The sequence below is a fragment of the Aethalodelphis obliquidens genome, unplaced genomic scaffold, assembly GCF_003676395.1.
Source record: "Aethalodelphis obliquidens isolate GAN/ISIS:26980383/991018 unplaced genomic scaffold, ASM367639v1 scaffold5, whole genome shotgun sequence".
Taxonomy (NCBI): domain Eukaryota; kingdom Metazoa; phylum Chordata; class Mammalia; order Artiodactyla; family Delphinidae; genus Aethalodelphis; species Aethalodelphis obliquidens.
This window is the reverse complement of record NW_020837949.1, coordinates 41,509,873-41,532,795: the sequence shown is the minus strand read 5'-3', so window position 1 is coordinate 41,532,795 and position 22,923 is coordinate 41,509,873. Positions and strand designations below refer to the sequence as shown.

At 35.4% G+C, this 22,923-nt stretch overlaps 1 protein-coding gene across 6 annotated transcripts in view; it reads right to left on the bottom strand.

Annotated features, from left to right (window-relative positions):
• Positions 1–339: 339 nt before the first annotated feature.
• Positions 340–22,923, bottom strand: part of HERPUD2 (HERPUD family member 2) — a 42,158-nt gene continuing 19,574 nt past the window's right edge. For 2 of the 6 annotated variants that reach the window (XM_027102196.1, XM_027102194.1), the window contains exons 2-9: positions 20,496–20,656; positions 19,476–19,553; positions 16,787–16,900; positions 14,146–14,300; positions 5,586–5,708; positions 2,479–2,802; positions 1,655–1,772; positions 340–1,197 (exon numbers count right to left, since the gene is read on the bottom strand). In XM_027102196.1, the coding sequence (XP_026957997.1) occupies positions 1,036–1,197; positions 1,655–1,772; positions 2,479–2,802; positions 5,586–5,708; positions 14,146–14,300; positions 16,787–16,900; positions 19,476–19,553; positions 20,496–20,654 (1,233 nt within the window). In that variant the 5' untranslated portion in view covers positions 20,655–20,656 and the 3' untranslated portion in view covers positions 340–1,035. Of the gene's footprint in view, positions 1,198–1,654; positions 1,773–2,478; positions 2,803–5,585; positions 5,709–14,145; positions 14,301–16,786; positions 16,901–19,475; positions 19,554–20,495; positions 20,657–21,096; positions 21,158–22,923 lie in introns of those variants that run through there. The other 4 variants (XM_027102197.1, XM_027102199.1, XM_027102195.1 and 1 more) reach the window with 3 other exon arrangements.

Sequence of the window (22,923 nt, the reverse complement as noted above, 5' to 3'; positions counted from 1 at the left end):
TTACTGTACCAGTACCATATATTACTTTAAAATACATATCATGTGAGATAAAAGTTCTTCCATAGTAAGCTCTCCTATCCTCATTTATTCAATTTTAAGCTACCCTATAAGAGACTTACTCCTTTCTTAAGAAATACTGAATTAACTTTCACAGGGATTTTTAAATAAACTAATAAGGTTTCAGACTACCTGAGAACTAGAAGATATCCATCTGGAATGGAAAGAGGTGAAAATGACCTTGAAGACTTTAGCAACCCAAAAAATTACTGAAATTTACATAGATTTTTGCATGTAATGGGTACATTATGGAAGAGTTTGAATAAATAGCCCATAAGACAGTTTACCATAATTGACCTTTTATTTTAAAAAATTACAGGGAGCAATTTCCAGAATCTTATTTTATAAAAGTACTGCCTATATCAAACATTTTATATCACTATTAATTCCATTGAAGAGCTGCCTTTTTTTTTTAAGGTACTAATTCCAATCGATAGGATATGCCCTTAAAATAGAAAGTTTCCATTTATTCAAATGTCAAAATTAAGATTATTGAGAAGTTTATTGCTTTATGGCTGGGCAAGATGCTACTAGCACATTTTAGGTAAATAATATTCTTTGTTAAAAACTATGAGGTCATTCTGTTTAAAACTTTCAGGATAATTCACAGAAAATAGATATATGTATTCAAATTATACATTGAAGGGCTGAGATATTAGCTAGACATTTATATGTGAAGCAGCTCTTTAAAGAAGACACACAAACAGGTCTGTCTTGGTATAATATACATAATTGAAATTAATAAAACCTGGAAGACCAATATTATGCTATGTTCTGTTAAGATCTTTAAAAAAAATCACACATTTAGTAGTCCATTTGTGCTTAAAATATTCATATGCATGAGAAGCTTAAAGAAAAAAAAACACCTCTATACATGATGATGAAAAGAAAGTAATAAATTTTTTTGAAATTGCACTGTTATTTAGAACACTTTCCTAAATTCAGACCCTCCTTTGCAACTGGCACAGTTTTTCAGGTCTAATTGGCAACCTGGGGAGGCCCCTCTGGTATTAGTGAAGTAAAGAAGGTGGTGATAAAAGACCAAGCTGATGCCATTAATCCAGGCCTTTGAATTGCACTGGCATCTTCACCTGCATCTTCTCCACTCTCATCTTCAAGCCCATCATCCATAAGACGCTCCTTTCAAACAAAAGAAGAAACATGTTCCTAAGTGATCTGAACAGCTACCATTAACTCATGACAGAAAAGGAGAGAGCTAAATTCTTCCCAAAGGAGGAATATGAGCATATAATAAGGAAGTGGAACTTCATGGTCATTAGAAATCTTCATTAAATCCAAAATTGATAAATTCCTCGTTCAAGTTCAAAGGGATAACTGCCAGTTTAATATAATAAATTCTCACTGTGTGCATAATTTTCTTTTTAGACTATTTTTGGGAAGAATGATATTAGTTCTTTCCACTTAATTCTAATATATGACTGACAGTATTATAAGTTCTCCTAGATGAAACCACACATTTACATGTTAACTTTCCTTCAATACTATGGAATACCCCAAGAGTCTTTTATTATGTTGATCTCATACAGTGCTGAAGAAACATCTATATTTAAAGTATATGAAAACCTCATTAGCATACCATTTCTTCAAGTTCTAGATTGTTTGCATTCTGCACATCATTGTTGACTTCGGCATTATTGTTGGGAGCCTGTTGCTGACCTCCTTCTTGCCTAAAAGGAAACCATCCAGCTTGGTGTCTGCTCAGTAAAATAAAGAGAAAAGAAAATAAGTCACAACTGTTTTTATTTGTAACACTATCAAACATTAGTGTCCTACAAGAGAAAAATGATTAGAACTATGATAAATGAAAAGACCAAATCTCCTACTTCAGGCCAAGAACTACCCCTCTCAAAGCAGTGACAGGAAAACAGGAATCAATTTAAGTCTAAAGTTTACCATGAGCTTAACTGACTCTATGCTAGATATTAAGACAAGTCAGGAGTCATAAAATCATTTTTTGGTATTTTTCAAAATGAAATTCAACTAGATATTTGTTTGCCTCTTGGGAAAAAGGGGGGGCAAGGGACAGTTAGTCTGCTTATGAAAAAAAATCTGACCTATACCTATAGGACTTACTATTGATAACTATAATTAATTAAAAAGCATATCCTCTGCAAGACTGCATCATACACACCTCAAGTTTTAAATAATTGATAGAGCATGTCTAACTGAACTAACAATTTTTATAAAAGACAGTAAAGGAAAAAATCTGCTTCTAGACAATTCTGATAAATGTTCTTACGTTACATAACCTGCTTTGCTTCTGATGCCAGATATCTGAAGGCCAACATTGATATTCCTTGACTCAGCATTCACAACAGACTACCACATGCCAGATTCCGTGCTGAACAGTTTTAGAAAGTAATTAAAAGAAACCACACAAAGTGAATGAACATCACTCACAAATAAACCAGTAGCATGGCTCCCATTACCATGATAAACCGACTAAAAGAAGAATAGAAGTACACAATGCTAAGGAGAATTGCAGCTCGTGAGAACGTGTACATCCAGTCTAGCCAGTCTCGATTGAAGTCTTCTTCGTTTAGCACTGGACCTCCCTGTGCATTCATTTGAACATTCTCATTCATGGGTCGATTTTCTTGGGCCACTAGGTTTGGAGCTGGTGGGGGTTCTTCTCCGGGAACGTGTGCCAGATTTAGAGGCTGTGAAGCAGCAGGCTGGGCTGGGTTGGCATTTGATGTGGCCTGAGCTGAAACTGCAGCTTGACTGAAATATTCACCAAAATAAATATTAAAAAAAACCAAACATTTATATACTATATTTTTCAAAACTTCCTGGGAAGTCATATGTATTTGTCATAAACCTAATATAGAATATCACAACTCCCGCACCTCATTTCCTAGGTAAGCCTAACTCCCAGTGGAAAAGTGGAGCCAACATGGATGGCAGGAGTAGCTCAGGAAAGGATGTTCTCCCAGCCTGGTAGTCTAGGTTAGCAGGGGAGAGGTGGAAGAGATAAGAACAGCCATGTGATCACTACTGTTTCTCTCTTTCACTAAATTATAAGGTAATGACCAGATCTTTTTCCAAAACTTTTCACTAATGGCCTCTTTTGCTCTTCTACAGAGGATAAATGACCCCCACACCCACCACCTGTTCCTTAGACCCGTGTTTTGAAAGATTTGTCTAAAAAAGTACATTAATCAGGGCTTCCCTGGTGGCACAGTGGTTGAGAATCCGTCTGCCGATGCAGGGGACGTGGGTTTGTGCCCCGGTCCGGGAAGATCCCACATGCTGCGGAGCGGCTGGGCCCGTGAGCCATGGCCGCTGAGCCTGCGCATATGGAGCCTGTGCTCCGCAACGGGAGAGGCCACAACAGTGAGAGGCCCGTGTACCACAAAAAAAAAAAAAAAAGGACATTAATCATTACCCTGTGTGTCCACTCTAAGTGATAAATGATTTGTATTAGTATTTTAAAATATTAACGAGATCCAGGTAACAATCCCTCAACCCCAATCCTGACTTTTGGGAACTCCATCTGGAGAACACTGGTGTAGGTCCTTATCAAGTTATGAAGAACTGTGGTCCTAAAGTTTGCTTATAATTTGATTGCTTAAAAGTCAGAATAAATTTTCCTTTAAAAGACTCCCGGTAAAATGATAATATATCTGAAATTTGCTTTAAATTATTTAGCAAAGGGGGGAAAGTTGTAGAACCAGACTGCCATGAATTGATAAATGTTGAAAAGCTGGGTGATGAGAACACGGATTCATTTCACTCTTCTATCTTTTTATATGTTGAAATTTTTCTACAATAAAGTTTTAAAATCAAGATAGCAATATAAAATAGAAGTTTTCTAGGGTACAAAAGCCTATATTTAAGCCAGTTATCTAATACATTGTATATGTAGAGGGGTCTTTCATTTCCAAAACACTTCCTATCTCATGGACATTCTGATTCATAGGTGAGTTATTTCATTAAATGTGAAAACTTGAGGCTCAGAAGTTAAATGATGTCCATAAGGTTATATGATTCAGTAGCAAACTACGATAAGCCCCACTTATCTTACACAGTTCTTTTGAGGTTATAAACAAGACAAGGGGTGTAAAGCATCTAGTGGAGTACTAAGGACAAAGCAGTCACTCAAATGATAACCATTACTATGGCGACAGGTAAGGTATAAAGAGCCTTCCTGTAGCCAAGGGGTTATACAGGAGAGCATTAGGATATGAAGTTAATAAAGCAGGTAGCTTCCTGGGGTAAGGTCTAGAGGAAGGATAAGGATACAGACTTCACACTGTAGGCAAGAGAGCCATCAGATGTTTTAGGGGATGGAGAATGACAGACTCAATTATGTGTTACGCAAATTAACCTGGCAGTAGTACAATGAAATATAGTAAAGAGCCTAAAAGGAGAAAAAGTGATTGCAGTAAAGTGGGTCTAACATTAGAAAAGATCTTCACAAAATATTGAAAGTAAGATATAGGGAAGGACGGAAGCTAGAAACAACATACTAACTCATCTTGGTAAGTTGCTGGATTCAGGGATAACAGAAGCCAGAATCAAAGCTGACTAAGGCTAAGAGCTTGGAGGATGATTAAGAAGAGACAGTATCACTGACAAGGAAGTCAAGAAGGAAAATGCACTTAAGGGGATGGTGCAGTTAAATTTCAGACATGCTGCATTTAAGGGAAAGGCAAATTTCTCTATGGAAATCTCCAACAATTAAGTGGAGACACAAGAGGAGGCACAGAAGATGAAGAACGGGAGTCATCACAGACAGCTAACAACTAAGGCCATGGAAAAAGGAAATCCAAGATGACTGGCCCAGGACTGAATCCTATCTTCCCTACCAGACTATCACAAGGCACATGGTAGGTATACAAATACCTAACTGAACAAGAAATGTTACCATTTAGAAAAAGGGAAAAAACAAAGGACACAAAATGAGTGATCAGAAAGAGAAAAAGAATGAAGAGGATGACAGAATCACAGAAACAAGGACAGGAAAACATTAAAGAGAAGCTAGAAATGTTAAATGAACACACAGGAAGTCCAGAAGAAAGAAAACCGAGAAACTGTATTTGGTACTAAGATTGTTCCATGCTGATCAGAAGCAAGACTTACTAAAATACCAACAGTCCAGAGAGCATATTAGCCACAACTGAGCCCTACATCAATATGAGCCTCCCTGGCATATGGTTCTTTCTATTCCCTTTTTTATTCGACATCCTACCTTCACGTAGATTTGCTGCCTTCCAGTGAAACTTTCCTAAGTTTTCTCCTCTTAAATAGATAAAATGTTCTATTAAAGAAAGCACCTGAATACTGCTAAATATAATTAGGGGAGAGAGAGAGAAGCAAAGAATAGGTTTAGTTGATGTGAACAGGATGTGAACCCTTTTTCCTTTAGCCAAATACTTTAAAATAATTTTTAAAAACCAATGAAACACATCAGTAAATGAAATCCCAAATCAACTTACTTAGAATCAGAAAGAAAATAAAGCAAACACCACAATGAGTAAAAAAATAAACTCAAATTAACTTACTATTGCATATAATACTGATGCGCATACATCTGTTGCCACCATAGCATCTGCAGTGGGCTGAAAGCGGGATACACAGGGAATCCAGCCGGAACAGCCTGCCCAGGAAGCTGGTTGTCTACATTTCTAAAATCGAGTAATAAAGAAATGTCTTTTAATGCTCCAGAAGAAGTTGAAAGCATTTCTCTACATTTTTATTTCTGAACTACAAGTAATCCATTGACAAACGTATTAAATCTTAATGAAAAATACTTATTTTCAGCATTCCTCAAGTAAGACATTATAGCTTATGTAAGATGACCCTGACCCCAAGTATACAGAACAAGTAACATCACAGCCCAATTTTAATGGAAAAATAAAGCAAATGTGCGGCCAGATTAAACATCTGCTATCTTCTCATTTCAGCACAGAAGTCAAAAAATACTTTCATTACATTTTTAGTACATTCTTCTTGAGAACCAAAACCCTAAATTTGGGGGAATTAGCAAAAGGATATTTTACATTAGTAATAAAATATTATTTAAAACATACCACCTATCAACTGTAAAATAAAAAATGAACATTATTAAAATCTGTAAAGTATTTTTTAGTTAAATAACCAAGATTAGCAGACATATTTATACATGCATTCCTAAAGTAGATTAAAATTCTATTAATTCAGTAAAATTTGTGGGTGGTCACATTTAACTTTTCTTTTTTTTTTTTTTTGGTGGTACGTGGGCCTCTCACTGTTGTGGCCTCTCCAGTTGCGGAGCACAGGCTCCAGACGCACAGGCTCAGCGGCCATGGCTCACGGTCCCAGCCGCTCCACGGCATGTGGGATCATCCCGGACCGGGGCACGAACCCGTGTCCCCTGCATCGGCAGACGGACCCTCAACCACTGTGCCACCAGGGAAGCCCACATTTAACTTTTCTATGCCTCAGTTTTCTCATCTCTAAAATGGGGCTAATAATAGAATCTTCCTCACAGGGTTGCTAGTCCGTACTCAGTAAATGTTAGCTGTTTTTATTTTTACTCTCCCCTACCACTAACTCTGAATATGACTTCAAAGTGTGTAATGTGAGGTTTGCAGAAATTCGCATACCTCAAGACAACTACAGGGATAAACATATAAGTAAATGCAGAATTTGTGAATTTTGTAACTCTCCTTTTCTTCCTATTACTTGAATTTTATCTTAGCTAATATTAGTTTGATCTATCCAGAGTGAGACAAGAATAATTAACAAATTCATGAACTTTAATTTTATATTCTAAAGAATGTTAACATACAATTAGTAAAAATTGATTATAGAAACCTAATTTAGAAGAGCTTGGGAGGCTAAGACTTATCAACAAACTGTACTAAAGGCAACTTGGTGCTAGATTAAGGCATCAACTCTCCTGCATGTAACCTGAAATTTCCTCATCCTTGGAGGAATAATAGGAGCCATACAATGGCTCCCATCCTCAGAAGATCCTCCTGCCTCCTGAATGCAGCCCTCCCCACTACTTCCCAAGCCTTCCCACATACTGAATGAAGAAGGAAAAGCAGAGAATCCTCCATGAGAGTTCCTCCCAGCTCTTGATAAACAAGTCCTGTATAAGAAGAGGAAAAGAACCTTACCCCACCTATACATTTAAAAAGATATCAATTAGTGATCAAATCTGGAGAGAAAGCCATACCACTGGAGCAGAGACGTATTATAAAACATTTATATAAATGTTTTGGCATTTGTATAAATGCTGTTAGCATTTCCCCCAGTGAACTGATGCCTCTGAGCAAAATGAAAACTATCTAAATCAAGTATTAGCCATAATATTAGTCAGTATCTAGGTATATATTTAAATTTTCTTAGTATTTCCAACTAAGAAAAAACTCATCCCCCAGAAGTAGAACTCAACCGATCTCTACCACTAAGAGGAAATATAACCTCACACAAGTCCATTACTTCAACTGTTAAATGTGAAGGCTGGACTTTGTCACTGTTTTTAAAGGTCAAGGGAGGAAAAGGCCTCTAACAATCACTTAGAAAAAATTACTATAGCTTCCCACCTCACCTTCCTGCAGCCAAAAACATAAATGTGATTACTGAAACTATGTTGTCAAGAAAATAAATTAATAAATTCCCCTAGATGATTCCCATATGCTTCTTCCCTTTCTCACCAATAAGTTAAAAACTAGTGGACTGTATAATTGCTAAGGTACATTCCAGGCCCAGGTTGGTATACTACAATTTTCCATTGTGTTAATTATCCTTCAGACAAGATGTTATATATTTGGTACTCTACAGAAAACAAGAAAAAAGAGTTTATTTGATATGAAATTATAAAGTTACTGTTAAAGCACATAATAATAGAGTAGTGAAACATATTACATAAGAATTTAATATATTCTAGAGGATGCATCATTAAATAACACAATAGAGAATTATTATTTGGAGCTGGGAAAAGTGATGACCAAATTGGTGGTTGGGGGAAGGGAGTTTAAAGGTTCACCTCATTCCATATTCAAATGAGTTTCAAGTAGACTAAAATAAAGTATTGAGTTAAACTACAGAAAATCTAGATGCAATTAGAATTGACTATTTACCAAAACTATGGAAGGAGGAAGACTTTCCTAACTTATAAACAATAGAAGAAAGCACAAAAAAGATAACGTATTTGACAACATAAAATTTAAAGATACTGAGCTTAGAAAAAAATGTTTACAATAAATATTAGTTAATATCTTTTCTATATAAAGAACTCACAGAAATTGAAATAATCATTAGGACACCAAATAAATGCAAATAAAATAAAGATAGGGATTTTTTATCTGCCAATATCCAGTGTTGGCAAGGGGTATAAGTGAAACCCAACTCTTTCATCGCCAGGAGGATAAATTGGAATAAGGCTTTAAAAAACAATTTCATAAAATTAAATACCTTTAAAAATGTTCACTTATACTCAACTGCCCAAGTAATTCTGCTCCTGAGAATTGCTTAAAGAAATATGAAATATGGAAAAAATTTTCACATGTCTGCCCTTTTAAGCCTTTGTACGTACTCATCCCTCTTAGGAACCACACACTCAGCCTACTCCCACTCCCGGCCTCCTTTCCCCTAATAACAGAGAGAAACTGAAAACAAGGACAGTAGCTCATGATTGAAAAGAGAGAACCTTATCATAGCACTTATCAGCATGCTTACGTCACCTGTTTTTAATTCCAGTCCTATGAAGGCATTTATTCTCTAATCTATCTACTTTGACCTACTTCTACTTCTAGGAGTCTATCCTAAATATAAATGGCAAAAATCTGAAATGATATATGCACAAAGCTATTCATTACAACACTATTTGTAAAAGTAAAGATGGAAAATAACTCAAATATTCATCAATAGGAGAGTGGATTTCACAATTTATGCAGTCAGTGAATTGGTGTGCAGATGTAAAAAGGAATGAAAATCTCCATATCCTCCCACAGAATGACCTCCTGTATATTCTGTTATGTGATATTTTGTTAAAAAGCAAGGTGCAGAATATGTATAATATGCTATCTTTAATGTTAGAATGAAAAGGATTTATTTATATGTGTGTATACACATTGTGTGTACGTGTGTGTATACACACTTTCTTAAATTTTCACTATGAAACAGTGGAAGGATAAACCAAAACCAAAAAGTCATAAAAGTAGTTACGTATTATGGGGAGAGAGAGAACAGGAAAAGGGAATAAAACGAAAGCAGGGCTCTTAATGTATCTTGTTTTATAGATTTGAGACTGGAACCATAGAAATGTTTTATGCAATTAAGAAAAAAGCTAAAGAAAAAATAACAAGACATAAAAAAAATTCAAAGATACGGAAACAAATGAACTCGTGTATCAAGTCTGCAGCATATCACACAGAGAAGATTTATTCTACTGACTTCAAAACATAGTATTTTAACTGTAATAGGATAAATTCTAAAGACAAAAAAGAACCATACTTGGGGGAAGGGAAACACTCAACTCCAATCCCCTCCACCCATCCTGTCCACCTAAGGGGAAGGAATACTGAGAAGCACCAAGTAGGTTAGGCTCTGATAAACCCTAGCATGTGATGTTCTGGTAAAATTGTTTCTCCTGAGGGCAGACCTTGTTAAGAAGAACAGAAAGGTCTGGCGTTATTTCAAAATCATTTTCTTTTCTCCTCTGCTTGCTAGAAACACGAAGGAATTCCTCTCTGGTATTTACTGTGAGGACCTGGTCAAGCTCCTAGAAGCATCTCAAGTCTTACATTCAAGTCAAATTCATTTTGAGGTAACTTTTTTTTTTTTGGCCATGCCCCACAGCTTGCAGGATCTTAGTTCCCCAACCAGGGATTGAACCTGTGCTCTTGGCAGTGGAAGCACGGAGTCCTAACCACTGGACTGCCAAGGAATTCCCATTTTGAGTTAATTTTTAAGTATGGTATAAAATAGTAGTCTAGATTCATTCTTTTGCATGTGGCTGTTCAGTTTTCCCAACACCATTTATTGAAGAGACTGTCTTTTCCTCATTATATATTATTGCCTCCTTTGTCATAAATTAATTGACTATATATGTATGGGTTTATTTCTGGGTTCTCTATTCTGTTCCATTGATCTATGTGTCTGTTTTTATGCCAATACCATATTGTTTTAATTACTGTTACTTTATAGTATAGTTTGAAATCAGGGAGTGTGATGCCTTTAGCTTTGCTCTTCTTTCTCAAGATTGCTTTGGCTATTTGAGGTCTTTTGTGGTTCCACACAAACTTTAGGATTGTTTGTTTTATTTCTGTGAAAAATATCATTTGGAATAATGATAGGGATTGACTGAATCTACAGATTGCTTTGAGTAGTATGGACATTTTAACAACACTAATTCTTCTAATCCATGAGCATGGAATATCTTTCCATTTATTTGTGTCTTCAATTTCTTTCATCATTGTCTTATACTTTTCAGTGCATGGCTCTTTCACCTCCTTGGCTAAACTTATTGCTAATACAGACTTTGAATGTTGTAGATTTATATTTGATCTGGAACTATGTCCAGGCTACACTATGCTTTTTTAAATGGTTTATAAAATAAAATAGTATATGATATTTCTATTTAAAAAGCATACTTAGAAAATTATTTGGAAGGAAACTACAAAAATGTTAGCAACAGTTATTTCTGGGTGGTGGGTTATAAGCGATTTTTACTATTAAAAAATCGGATAACACAGAAGGGTACAATGAGTAGGTTTTCAGTTTTAGTAATTATAAAACAAGGTTGTTACTATTTCGGGGGGGAAATTGAGTGTACATAACAGTGGGTATTCTATAAACCAGTCAGCAGTTTTTGGAGTTAAATAAATATGACAGCACAGCACACTGAGTCCAAAATAGTCAGTCAAGATTTATAAATGTGACATTATAAATGGATAGCCAATGTGGTGATATACATGTACTGTTTGGTCTTCTCATGTTTCCTCAGGATCTTGATGGGCAAATTATCACCTGCATTAGAGCTTCTTAAAAAGTGAGGTTCCCAGAATGCTGTTAAGTTGGCAGATTCCTAAGCACTACCCTAAACCTAGTGATTCAAAAACTCAGGGAGTAGGGATCACAATTTAGCAATTTTAACAAGTTCACTAAAGATTGAGACCTACATGGTGGAAAACACATGTGACTAGTTAAACATAAGCTGTACTGAAGTCTAAAAAAGGTGTGCAGAGATTATATTTTGTTGGTGAATTCTTCAAGGTCACTAAATTACTGCTCTTGTACATTTAAGGCTAAGGCTATGTTCAATAAAATTTACTTAAGGACAGATGTAAAGTCTTCATTAGTAAAAAATTACAACTATAAGATGAAATTAAATCACGTTCATTGTTGAACTGAATAACCTATTTACTGAACTTTCACTTAAATTGTTTTGTAAATCACAAAGTGCTCTTTCCAAATATAGATTCATTTTCCAGCACCTAGCACTGGCATTCATTCAAATGTTCAGTGTATCAGACTCACAGATGACTATAAATCTGTTTGCTGAATGAATGTACAACATTCATTTATAAATATGAATGAATTTATAAATAACTGCTAACACATCAGTAAACACTTTACATACATGAACTCTTAATCCACACAGAAATCCTGTATGATAAGTACCGTTATCTCCAGATCATGAGCAAACTGAAACAAAGTAGAGAAGAGACTTGCCCAAGTTAGTCAGTGGTTAGGGCCAGGATTCAAACCAAGGCAGGCTGGCTCCTGAATCTGTACATCCACTAAGCTATACTGCCCTCCTGATTTAAAACATTATTCATCTAGTAATAGATTCCCTAAGTGAAGCTCAAATCTTTAAGGATTTTATTGCTTATCATCTTAATACTCATTTTTAGCAAAATAAACACTATTTCAGATTTTTCTAATCTGTTTTATATACTTCTAAGAGCTAAATGCCTTTGTCTCCAAAGTTTGTTGATTTTCTCAACAGCCTAAAGAAATTATTAATCTTTTCCCAAGATAACCATGGTCTTATTCTGAAGATATGCAACTTTACATACTTTATTTTGTTTATTACAAAATATATTCACTCTAAGTATGAGAAAGAGTTAAAAATCTTATTGTGCAGAGAGTTAAAAATCTTATTGTGCAGAGATGACTATTATTAACATGTCATTACATATTCTTCCAGGTTTATTATATCCATAATTTTCTCACTTTCTATCACTACCACCGTATTTGGTAAAATATTAGTAAAATCACTCTGTATAAATTAAGAGGAACTGAACTGTCTTACTCTGCAAAAAAGACAGGAAAGGAATCACTGTCATAAGACAGAAAGTATTTTAAGCCATTATTCTATAATGTAAACCGTGACAACACTGTTTTTTATAAATAACTAAATTTTGCTTTGTAATAATCATTTTCTGAAAACAAAAATATTGATAGTTTCATAGGATGCTTCATAAAAGTCTACAATCAGCCTAATCTAAACACTTATTTTTAGAAGAAAAACTCAAGAATATGAGACAGATGAGTCTTTTAAATATTTTGCTATATACTTCGCTTTGTTTTTCTGCATTAAGAATTGAATTAAGTTTAAAGTTCTAAGTAGAAAGTACCTGTATGTTATTACATCCTGTTTGGCATAACAATCAGTGGCTACTCCTTGGTTATATCACTTACTACCATTCTGAGGAGTCCTAGCCATTTCCTTATTTCCAGCCTCACCATCATGGATCTGGAGCACTGTCACACACTGCAGTCCCACAGCATGATATGCAACACAAAACAACTATCGTTACCTATTATTCATGTTTCCTTTACTTCAAAAGTACTCTGGTTTCAGACATAACCCAGGTCTAAACTGTATTCTCCAAGATCCTCCTTTCTGAGCTGTCTGAAAGATATGCTGTGGCTGTCGACTGCATTCCCCCCTGGAACTGCCTAACCCAAGAGGCCTGCTGTAATTGCTAAATATAAGGTAGCCATAGCAAGCTTCTTGAGTAAACTCCTCCAAGAAAGACTCTGGATAACATGCAATGGTTAGCATATCTTCATAATACATCACAGTTTTATTCTACCTCAGTTGTTACCTTACTGATCATAAACACCAGTGGAAGTTTTTAAAAGCATATTACTGGGCCCTATACTCTTCCAAGAACACTCTTATTCACCCATCTGCTCCCCAGAAGACTAATTTGCGTAGACCTATAGTGAGACTGAGTAAAAACAAAAATTTTAGTTACCTAGATCCTTGTTATTCAAAGTATGTTCTAAGCATCAGAAGCATCAGCATCACAGGGGAGCTTGCTGGAAATACAGAATCTCAGGCCCCATAAGACCTATTGAATCAGAACCAGCATCTTAATAAGATCCCCAGGTGATTAGCACTAACATTAAAGACTGAAAAGTACTGCCCTAGACAATTCTAATGTACAACCAGCTTTCAAAAGCACTGCTCCTGGGCTTCCCTGGTGGAGCAGTGGTTAAGAATCTGCCTGCCAACGCAGGGGACATGGGTTTGAGCCCGAGTCCGGGAAGATCCCACATGCCGCAGAACAACTAAGCCCGTGCGCTACATCTACTAAGCCTGCACTCTAGAGCCTGCGGGCCACAACTACTGAGCCCTCACGCCTAGAGTCCGTGCTCCACAAAAAGAGAAGCCACCGCAATGAGAAGCCCGTGCACTGCAACGAAGAGTAGCACCCGCTAGCCTAAACTAGAGAAAAGCCCACGTGCAGCAACAAAGACCCAGCACAGCCAAAAATAAAATAAATAAATTAAAAAACAAAACACCATTCACTTAAAAAAAAAAAAGCAATGCTCCTGGGAATTCCCTGGCGGTCCAGTGGTTAGGACTCCATGCTCTCACTGCAGAGGGCCCGGGGTTTAGTTCCTGATCAGTGAACTAAAATCCCACAAACCGTGTGAGACAGCCAAAAAAAAAAAAAAAAAACAAAGCACTGCTCCACCTAACCCTCTAATTCTCAAAACATATAATTAGGTATACGAGTAAATTTCAAACGTACTTTGATTACTGAAGGGGGCTACCATGAAAGTCTGTAGTCACAGATTTTTAAGAGGCCCACAGCTATCAGTTTCACTCACCCTTGCATTACATATGGGAACTGATGACTCTGTGCTGGGTCGGTTTGTGCTTGTGGAAGGGTTCGTTGCCTCAATCCTTCTGAGGACGAACTGGTAGCTAAAGACAAGGTTTCTTGACTGGATGATGGAGTTGATGATCCTGACAGATCTGAACTCTACAAACAAAAATGTAATTATTTTTTCAAGGAGATTTAATTCATTACAATCACAATATTATAGACACATTGCTAAAAATGTACTTATGAAATCCCTCTGCAAAGAGTGAATTTTAGAAATTTACTGATTTGACTCCTGTGCCCAGCTTAATAGGTAGATATTTTAATTCTTATGAGACTGAAGAGTTTAGAAAATCAAAATCATTTAATTACACATTAGTCCATTTCTCAACTATAAAGGGCTGAGTAGTAATTATATACAAAAAAATAGCACACAAAATTTGTGAAAATTAAATTCATACAAAGCTCTTTTCATGATGCTTAACACATAGGAAGTGTTTGATAAATGGTACTCATAACTGTGTCACTTAAACAGTTACTATGAACTACTACTGTATAACAGCTACTGTATAACATGCTATTAGTAGTATACTCGTTTAAAATATTGAGGAACATGCTAGAATTTTGTGTTATCTCTGACATTAACAAGGAACATAACCTTAAAATTCACTTAACCCCTGAGTCTCAGCTTGCCTATAAAAAATGAGATTGAACTAGATTTTCAAGATTTCTTTCAGTTGTAAAATTCTATTAGTTTTTAGATACCACCAACAATATTGTTTTTTTACAACATGAACAAAATACCAAACAGGATTTTAAAATTCTCATGCTTCAGTGATGTCAGTAACTCACAGATTCAATAACCTCAAACAATATAATCTCTTGAAGACCACCTCAATTTGCTACTGCTTGAAAATAGTTTGTGAAGTGTTTTATGTAAATTTAAAACACAATTACATTTTATATAAATTCCCCACTTTAAAAAGCTGGGTACAAAATAATTTCAACATCCTTCCAAGTTCACTAAAATTGCATTTACCTGTACTGCCTTCCTATTTACAGCATGTCTTTTTGCCTCTCTACCTTCCTTAGTCCTGCCATGTGAAATGGCCCAAGGACACACTGGTCTTTTGCAAAACTAACAAAAGCTTTAAGATGTTATTCCACACCACACAGACACCAGAAACCTTACTAGGGAGCCTGATTGTTAGGCACATGACCTGGAAAGTGTTCTTTTTTGGCATGATTTCTTGTTAAAGGGACCATCAAAATATGGTGTTCATTAAAAAATTAATAGAAGAAAGGCCTAGCCATTTGGCAGCACAGCCTAATTTCTCTAGAACTAATTACTTCTGGCCTTATTGGATAACTCTTTCATGAACAGATTTTTAAGACATTTTCAAGTCCCACTGAAATTTATCTGCCATAAAAAATTAAGAGGAATTAAACTTAATTCTCCTTTGATACTTTTTAGATTTTTATAACACACCTTAAAAAAACTGAATATATATGCTAATGACATGAAATCATGAACGAGGAACCACTAGAAAAGTGAGAAGGTTCTTTGTCAACAAAAAGAGGAGCAACACAACTGTGTCCAAAGACTATACACAGAACTCTATGCCAATGCCAGGGTTTTGTCCCTTCTTATGCAAGGTAGGAAACATAGAAAGACCCTTAGGTTTATTGACAAAACATATCTCAATTTAATGTAAGCTAAACTCCCATGGCTGGTACTAGAAAATACTATTGAGGCTATGCTAATTAAATACAGCAACTAGAAGATGTAGTTTCTTAAAGAAGCAGTTAACTGGCAGTATCTATATCACCCAAGCCATTCATCCCCTCCTTAAAGTTTTGGCTAGATTCTTGGCAAGAAGGAAAGTACACTTAGCAGTACAAAAGTTCCCTGCCCAGGAAGTTTTAAGCAAGCTTCCACTCATCCAGTCCTTTTCTTTCACCTCCAAAAGTGTCACATAAAGCTTTTACAGGAAACCAAAAATAATTTAATATAAAAAATTTGAGACGGTGTCTCTAAAACTTGTAGACAATATCTAAGTTGAAAAGTTCAACTAGTTTTTAAATTTTCCAAAACAGTTTTAAGCAGATGGAAAAATAAGAAGGGAGAAATGAATACTCAAGTCTGAAAGAACTGAGTAGGTTAAGTAATTATTCCTCCCACAGTTGGAATATAGGCTCAAATGCAATCATTTTAAAAAACAAAGTTCTTGACTAAGCAATCTACCAAGAAGATTTAGCAAACTTAAAGTTTAAATAATTTAATCTACCTTGATTAAATATACTATATCAAATACTTTAAATATTTCTGAAATACTCGCCCTAGAGTTTATATTATATAACCATATCATAATTCTGTTTTTTGAGTATTTCAGTAATTAAACCCCTGAAGATTGGATCTATTACTGACCTGCCATATAGCACATTATAACTCATGGGGAACAGGCTTCAGGGGATAACAGTGTGTATTGGATCTCTAAAAATGAAGTTTAAATGCTTAACTTGAGCTGTTCAAAACACAGTCTTACAACCCACAAGAGCGAATTGTTCTGTTTTCCACTTAGTTTTTAAAGGCAAAAAAGGATAATCAGAAAACTTCAACATTTACTCTGCCCAAAATAACTCACAGAATTGCTGCTGGATGTCAATGCTTCATGACTTTGTCTACTGGTGCTGGATTTTGGAGAACTGGGAGGAGTCCGAGAAGTACATACTAGATGAACCATATGATACTCATCTTGCTAAAATTAAAGAAGATTACATTTAAAGAGTAGTACTGGAAAATACACAGCTCAAAAATGTCAGTAGCTAAGCAGAAATACTTAATTCAGAACTTAAGTTCCTTCCTACCACAGCCATTTTATTAGTAATAAATTGCTGTCATTAGGACCCTTGTGAATTCAATATTTTGTCCATGCTTAGAAAATGGTCTCAATACTCAGGAATTGCTATATGAAAAAAATGATTATTTTGTATACCAAGCCGTTTTGAAGCAAACACTGCTGTAAAGTTGTGTCAGCACTATCTATTATTTCAGTATAAAAACATCTAGCATGTTAATATCAGAACTGTGATAGTCACACTGAAGTTTAGGCCTACAAACTTTGAGTAGTGAAATGTTTTCATTATTTGAGACCTTACAGCGATAAAGAAACTCAAGTAACTTCACTATAATCTCATTTGTCTTAGTTTTAGCAATAGTGTTTTATTTTTTTAAGTCAAAAACTGTTTTTATCTATAACACTTATGCACAGACATAAAGCATATATTTGAACTATATTCTGTAAATATTCCAAATGTGTTGCCATAAATCTACAACTACGACTGAAGGAAAATGTTCTAAAAATGATTAGAATTGGCATTTTAGCTTAGCGATTTCATGAGTATATTTATAGTTAGGCATAAAGCAAGTAAATAAGATGGAGAAAGGAAAGAGAATAAAGGGGGGCAGAGAAGAACAAAGGATGGCTCAGCAATTTTAAAAAAGAAAGAAAAGGGACTTCCCTGGCAGTCCAGTGGTTAAGACTCCACCTTCCAATGCAGGGGGCGTGCGTTCAATCCCTGGTTGGGGAACTAAGATCCCACATGCAGCATGGTGCAGCCAAAATTAAAAAAAAAGAAAAAAAGCATGTGGGATCTTAGTTCCCAGACCAGGGATCGAACCCGTGCCCCCTGCAGTGGAAGCGCAGAGTCTTAACCACTGGACCACCAGGGAAGTCCTGAGGCATTCTTCTTTTAAGTCTTCTGGTTGAAAATGATTTCTGGCAGCAAAAGCCTTTTTAAATGTATGCATATGCAGCCTCTAGCTATACTTGGGTAAAATAATAAATATATATTTCAAAGAGCATATAGCAAAAAGGTTTTTAAGGATAAAGACAGGGAAAGAATGAAGAGGTGAAGCACAGAGGATTTGGGGGGTAGTGAAATATTCCGTACAATACTATAATGGTGGATACATGTCATTTTACATTTGTTAAAATCTACAGAATGTACACCACCAAGAGTGAACCCTAATGGAAACTATGGGTTTGGGGTGATAATGATGTCAATGTAGGCATCAACTGTAACTACTATACCACTCTGACGTGGATGTTGTTAGTGGGGGTAGCTGTGTATGTGTGGAGGCAGGAGGTATATGGGAAATCTCTATACCCTCTGCTCAATTTTGCTGTGAACCTAAAACTACTCTAAAAAACAAAGTCTAGGGGCTTCCCTGGTGGTGCAGTGGTTGAGAGTCTGTCTGCCGATGCAGGAGACACGGGCTCGTGCCCCAGTCCGGGAGGATCCCACATGCCGCGGAGCGGCTAGGCCCATGAGCCATGGCCGCTGAGCCTGTGCATCCGGAGCCTGTGCTCCGCAACAGGAGAGGCCGCAACAGTGAGAGGCCCGAGAACCGCAAAAAAAAAAAAAAAAAAGTCTATTAAGAAAAGAAATGCGGGAGGTGAATCTGCTGCAAATTCCACTATTTTTGAGAGGGAAAGAGAGCGAGGGAGACAGAGAGGTTATTAAACCACTTTGGCAACCTGAAACTACGTGATTAAAATGAAAATGACAGCAAGAAGTCACAGTGGCAAAACTAAAATGTCAACTATCTAACAGAAGGAACATACCAGTGTAAGATTTTTTAAAGTTTCCCACAGGTGATCAATAAACATACAGGAGAGGATAGAGAGATTAGGGATATCCAGAAAACACTGAGTTAGGTCAAAGATCTAAAGCAAAACATTAACAGCTATATATTCAATTCTGCTACACTCACAAGCAAAAAGAATCTCAAACATTTGAAAAGTTCTAAAAGTATAAATTCCACAAATAAACAGGAGCTAAAAAGCTGCCATTAAAATAACTAGCATTCAATCTGTCAAAAAAACTATATTCAAATATATTTAACTCTGAGTACCAGCATTCAAAGTTTGCTAACTGATGGAACAATTGGGCTTCATTCTATTTTCTGTCCTGAAATTAAACTCCTAACCGAAGTTAACTTGTATTAAAACGTAGTTTTGTCAAAAGGGTATTTAAGAGAGGAGACTATTATCAATGAAAATCCTTCACCACTACTTGAGCACTCAACTCCTGCACAGTTTACTGATAACTCAGTACTGCTTTCTTACACAAGATAACAAATCCCTGAACACAAATATATAATCCTATTTTAGATTTAGCTATCAGATGGATATACAAAACTGTTACCTAAACCCAAGAGTTGATCTTAAGTAACTAAAAACTAAACTGGTTGGATATCAATAAAACTTCAGAACATATCTCCTCTAGCACTCTGAGTATCTGGTATCAAATAGTGGTAGAAAAGCTTACTTTTCTGAGAATGTCTTTCAGCTGCAGGTGATCGGGAAGCAGTCTGCCAGAATACACCAACCTCTGATCCTTTGTCAACTAAGAAATGGGACAAAGAAAAGAATTCAACTTTTTCTAATTATACAAATTTAAGGTTGGGAATAAGATGCCTTACAATGGGTAAAGTAAAACTCCCTTTAGGCACCAATAAGCAGAAAACTGACATAATTAAGAATTTTGTTTTTCCAAATTCCACTTAAGACATTAAAAGTTCAGCATATGGTAGCATATCTACTGTAGATATAATAAAATACAGATAATTACCAAATTATTTTTAAAACGAGGAAAACAAGGTAAATTGGAAGTTCGTATTTTCAGCCATAATGCAATCCATGTGTGACTGTCATTAAAAACCTTCAAGATTTTAAATGAGAAGGTGGCTGACTTTCTATTAACAGTCAACAATGGGATAAAATTCCAAGGTCACCAGTGTTGCTTTGCATTGTTTGTCAGTATTTTTAATCAAAAGTAAACATAAGATTTAGTTTACTCTTTACTAACATCTTGCAGGACAATTTATTGGTTTTAATTCCAAAGCCGTTTGGATTTAGTTACAGCTTTAGGTAACTATTCTTGTTTTTATTATTCCTGCCATTCTCATGAATACCTTCGTACATTTTTCAAAAACACAAGACTAAAGAAAAATCAACTCAAGTGCATGGAGATTCAAGTGCCATCTCCATATGCAACCCAAAATAGGAAATATGTTCTGGTTATCTCTGCCTTATTCTGTACTTAAAATAAATCTGCTAAGTGCTCACACTACAAGTATTAAGTATTTTAAATAAAAGCATTTATGTAGAGTCCCCATAAGACCTCCTATTTCATAACTGAGCAACAGGCAAATGTTCGTTGAATTCTATTAAAACAGTTAAATATTAGCTATATCAACAATTACTAAACATGCCAAATCCAAGCAATAACTATAACAATCTTCAAACAGACTACATATGCAACATGGCTACTAAAAAAAAGTCTTACATTAAAAATAACCATAGTAGAAAGAGTCATACTGAGTAATATCTGTGATTCAGGGGTCCTTAGGTACCAAAGATCAAGGGAAGATATAGTTGTCCTTCCAAGATACTTAGCTTTTAGGCATAATTTAGCTTCCCCTGGAAGTATTTTTGAGTGTACCATTCCTAAAATGCACATATAAAAATTCTTATATTAACAACCAAATACAACAAAGGATTTTTTTTAAAATACATATCACAAGTCTTGAAACTTCAATCAATACATATAAATATTGAGTGGAGCACAAACAGTAAATTATATAACATAAGTTAAATGCTAAGTAGATAATGACTGACTTAATCCCTGGACAAATGAATTATGTAATGCTTTGTAAGTTTCCAAAATATACTTATTACTTCAGCTGCAACCTAAAGAAGTTTCTTTGATAAATACTACAGTCATCATAAACTATCATTCTTTCACCAGCCCAAACATTTAATAGATACTTCTCTGTCATATCATTCTGTATAAAAATTATCAGTTCTTTCCTTACGAATTTTTTTTACTTTACTTTGAAACTTCTCAAACATACATAAAGTGGAGAGAATAAAATGAAACCCCTTACCATCTTCAAGAATTCCCAAATATCCAGCTCCAACAATTATCAACATTCTGCTGTTCCTGTTTCATTTACCCACCTACCCCCATTTTGTTTTTGGCAAGGAAGAGAGTTTTAAAGCAAATACCACATATTTCTTTTTGCCTGTAAAAAACAGAATGTATCTGTAACAGTTTTTTTTCCAACTACCCACAATATTACCACATTCAACAAAATAAATATTAATTCCTTATAATGTGATATCCAGCATAGCTCAATTTTTCCCACGTGCTCAAAAATGTCTTTTTAGGAATGGTTTGTCTAAATCAGAATACAAACAAGGTTCACACATGGAATGGGGCTTTTATGTCTCTTGTAATTTTTTAACAGCTTCCACTTCTTTAAAATTTTTCCCTAGCTATTTGTTGAAGAAAACATGTTGCAATCTGGATTTGGGTGACTATGTCCTCCTGGTATTGTACAGCATGTCCTGTACTCTCTGTATAATGAAGTTAGATCTAGAGGGTTGATTAAATTCAGGTTCTTTTTTGTTTGACAAGAGAACTTCCTGTTGCATCATATTATTAGCACACTGGATTGAGTGACTTACTTTTAGTCATGTTAAGTTTGATCAGTGGGTTCAAATGTTGTCAGCCAAATTCATCCCTTATAAAGTCTGCCATCAAACATTCACCTTATTAACAACCTAGATCCAACTGCCTAGATCCATTATTTCATTAGGGGTAGAAAATATTTTCTAATTCTCTAATTCTTTCTGTATTAGCTGTGCTTCTTCTAAAAGAACTTTACCTCATCGACCATTTGCTTACCTAGATTACACAAGAAAGACAGCAAAAATGCTCAATTTATTCCCTTTATCAGTTTTCAGAATGAGTGCCCAAGCAACCTCCAGAAGTGACCAAAAAGTTTTGGTTTAAGTATCATTGTGAGCTTGTGGAATTTTGTTTTTCAATGTACTGCCACCTGGTTGTTTTTGTTAATCCTCAAATTGCACCATCTTTGGCCAGTAGGAGTCCCTTCAGGTTGGATCCTATGTCACTTTGACATGACCTCTAAGAGCTTCCTTGCTTTCGGGCACACCAGGTTCATCTTCCACATTTCTTTCCCCAGGCCTGGAATCAGCCACTGTTCCAGGGGCCTTGATTCCTTTTAATGGGAAATGGCATCTAGAGACAAAATCTGGGGTCTAAGAGTGCTTATTGTTACTTGCTATTATTTCTAAGATTCTTCATTGAGGAGAGCAAGAAAATATGTATTTTTGAGAAAGAGAAACTTAAACCCTGAGTATATATTCATATTTCCAATTTTAATTAAACAGTATATGGTTTTTTATTTGTATCTCTATCACCCTGAAAATCTTTCGTGCTAATGATATTAACAAACGTATGCCATTAGCAAAAGTATTTATATGCTTTATCCTACTATGTATAATCTCAAATAATAATAACAATATTGGATGAGGTTTAAGATTTCTTGTCACTTTTTTCCGTCCTTAGATATATCCCATTAGGGATATGCAGTCAAAATACAGTTTTGAAATTACTTGTAATAATTCTTCTTACAGTTTTGTCACCATCCTGACATTGTTAAACTGTTTTGTTACCATTTAGGAATTTTTTTCTATTTAACTTTTTAAAATTATATATAACATACATGGAAACAAAGTAAAAATTATAGAACAAGGTACAAAGAGGTTTAGCTTCTGTTCCTACCCTCTTTCTCTATAATTCTGAATTACCCTTCTGTCATTTTTTAACAACATAACAAACCTGAATACAAATACACTTGTATTTCCCTTCTTTTCTCACATAAAAGATAGTACAAGATACTCCT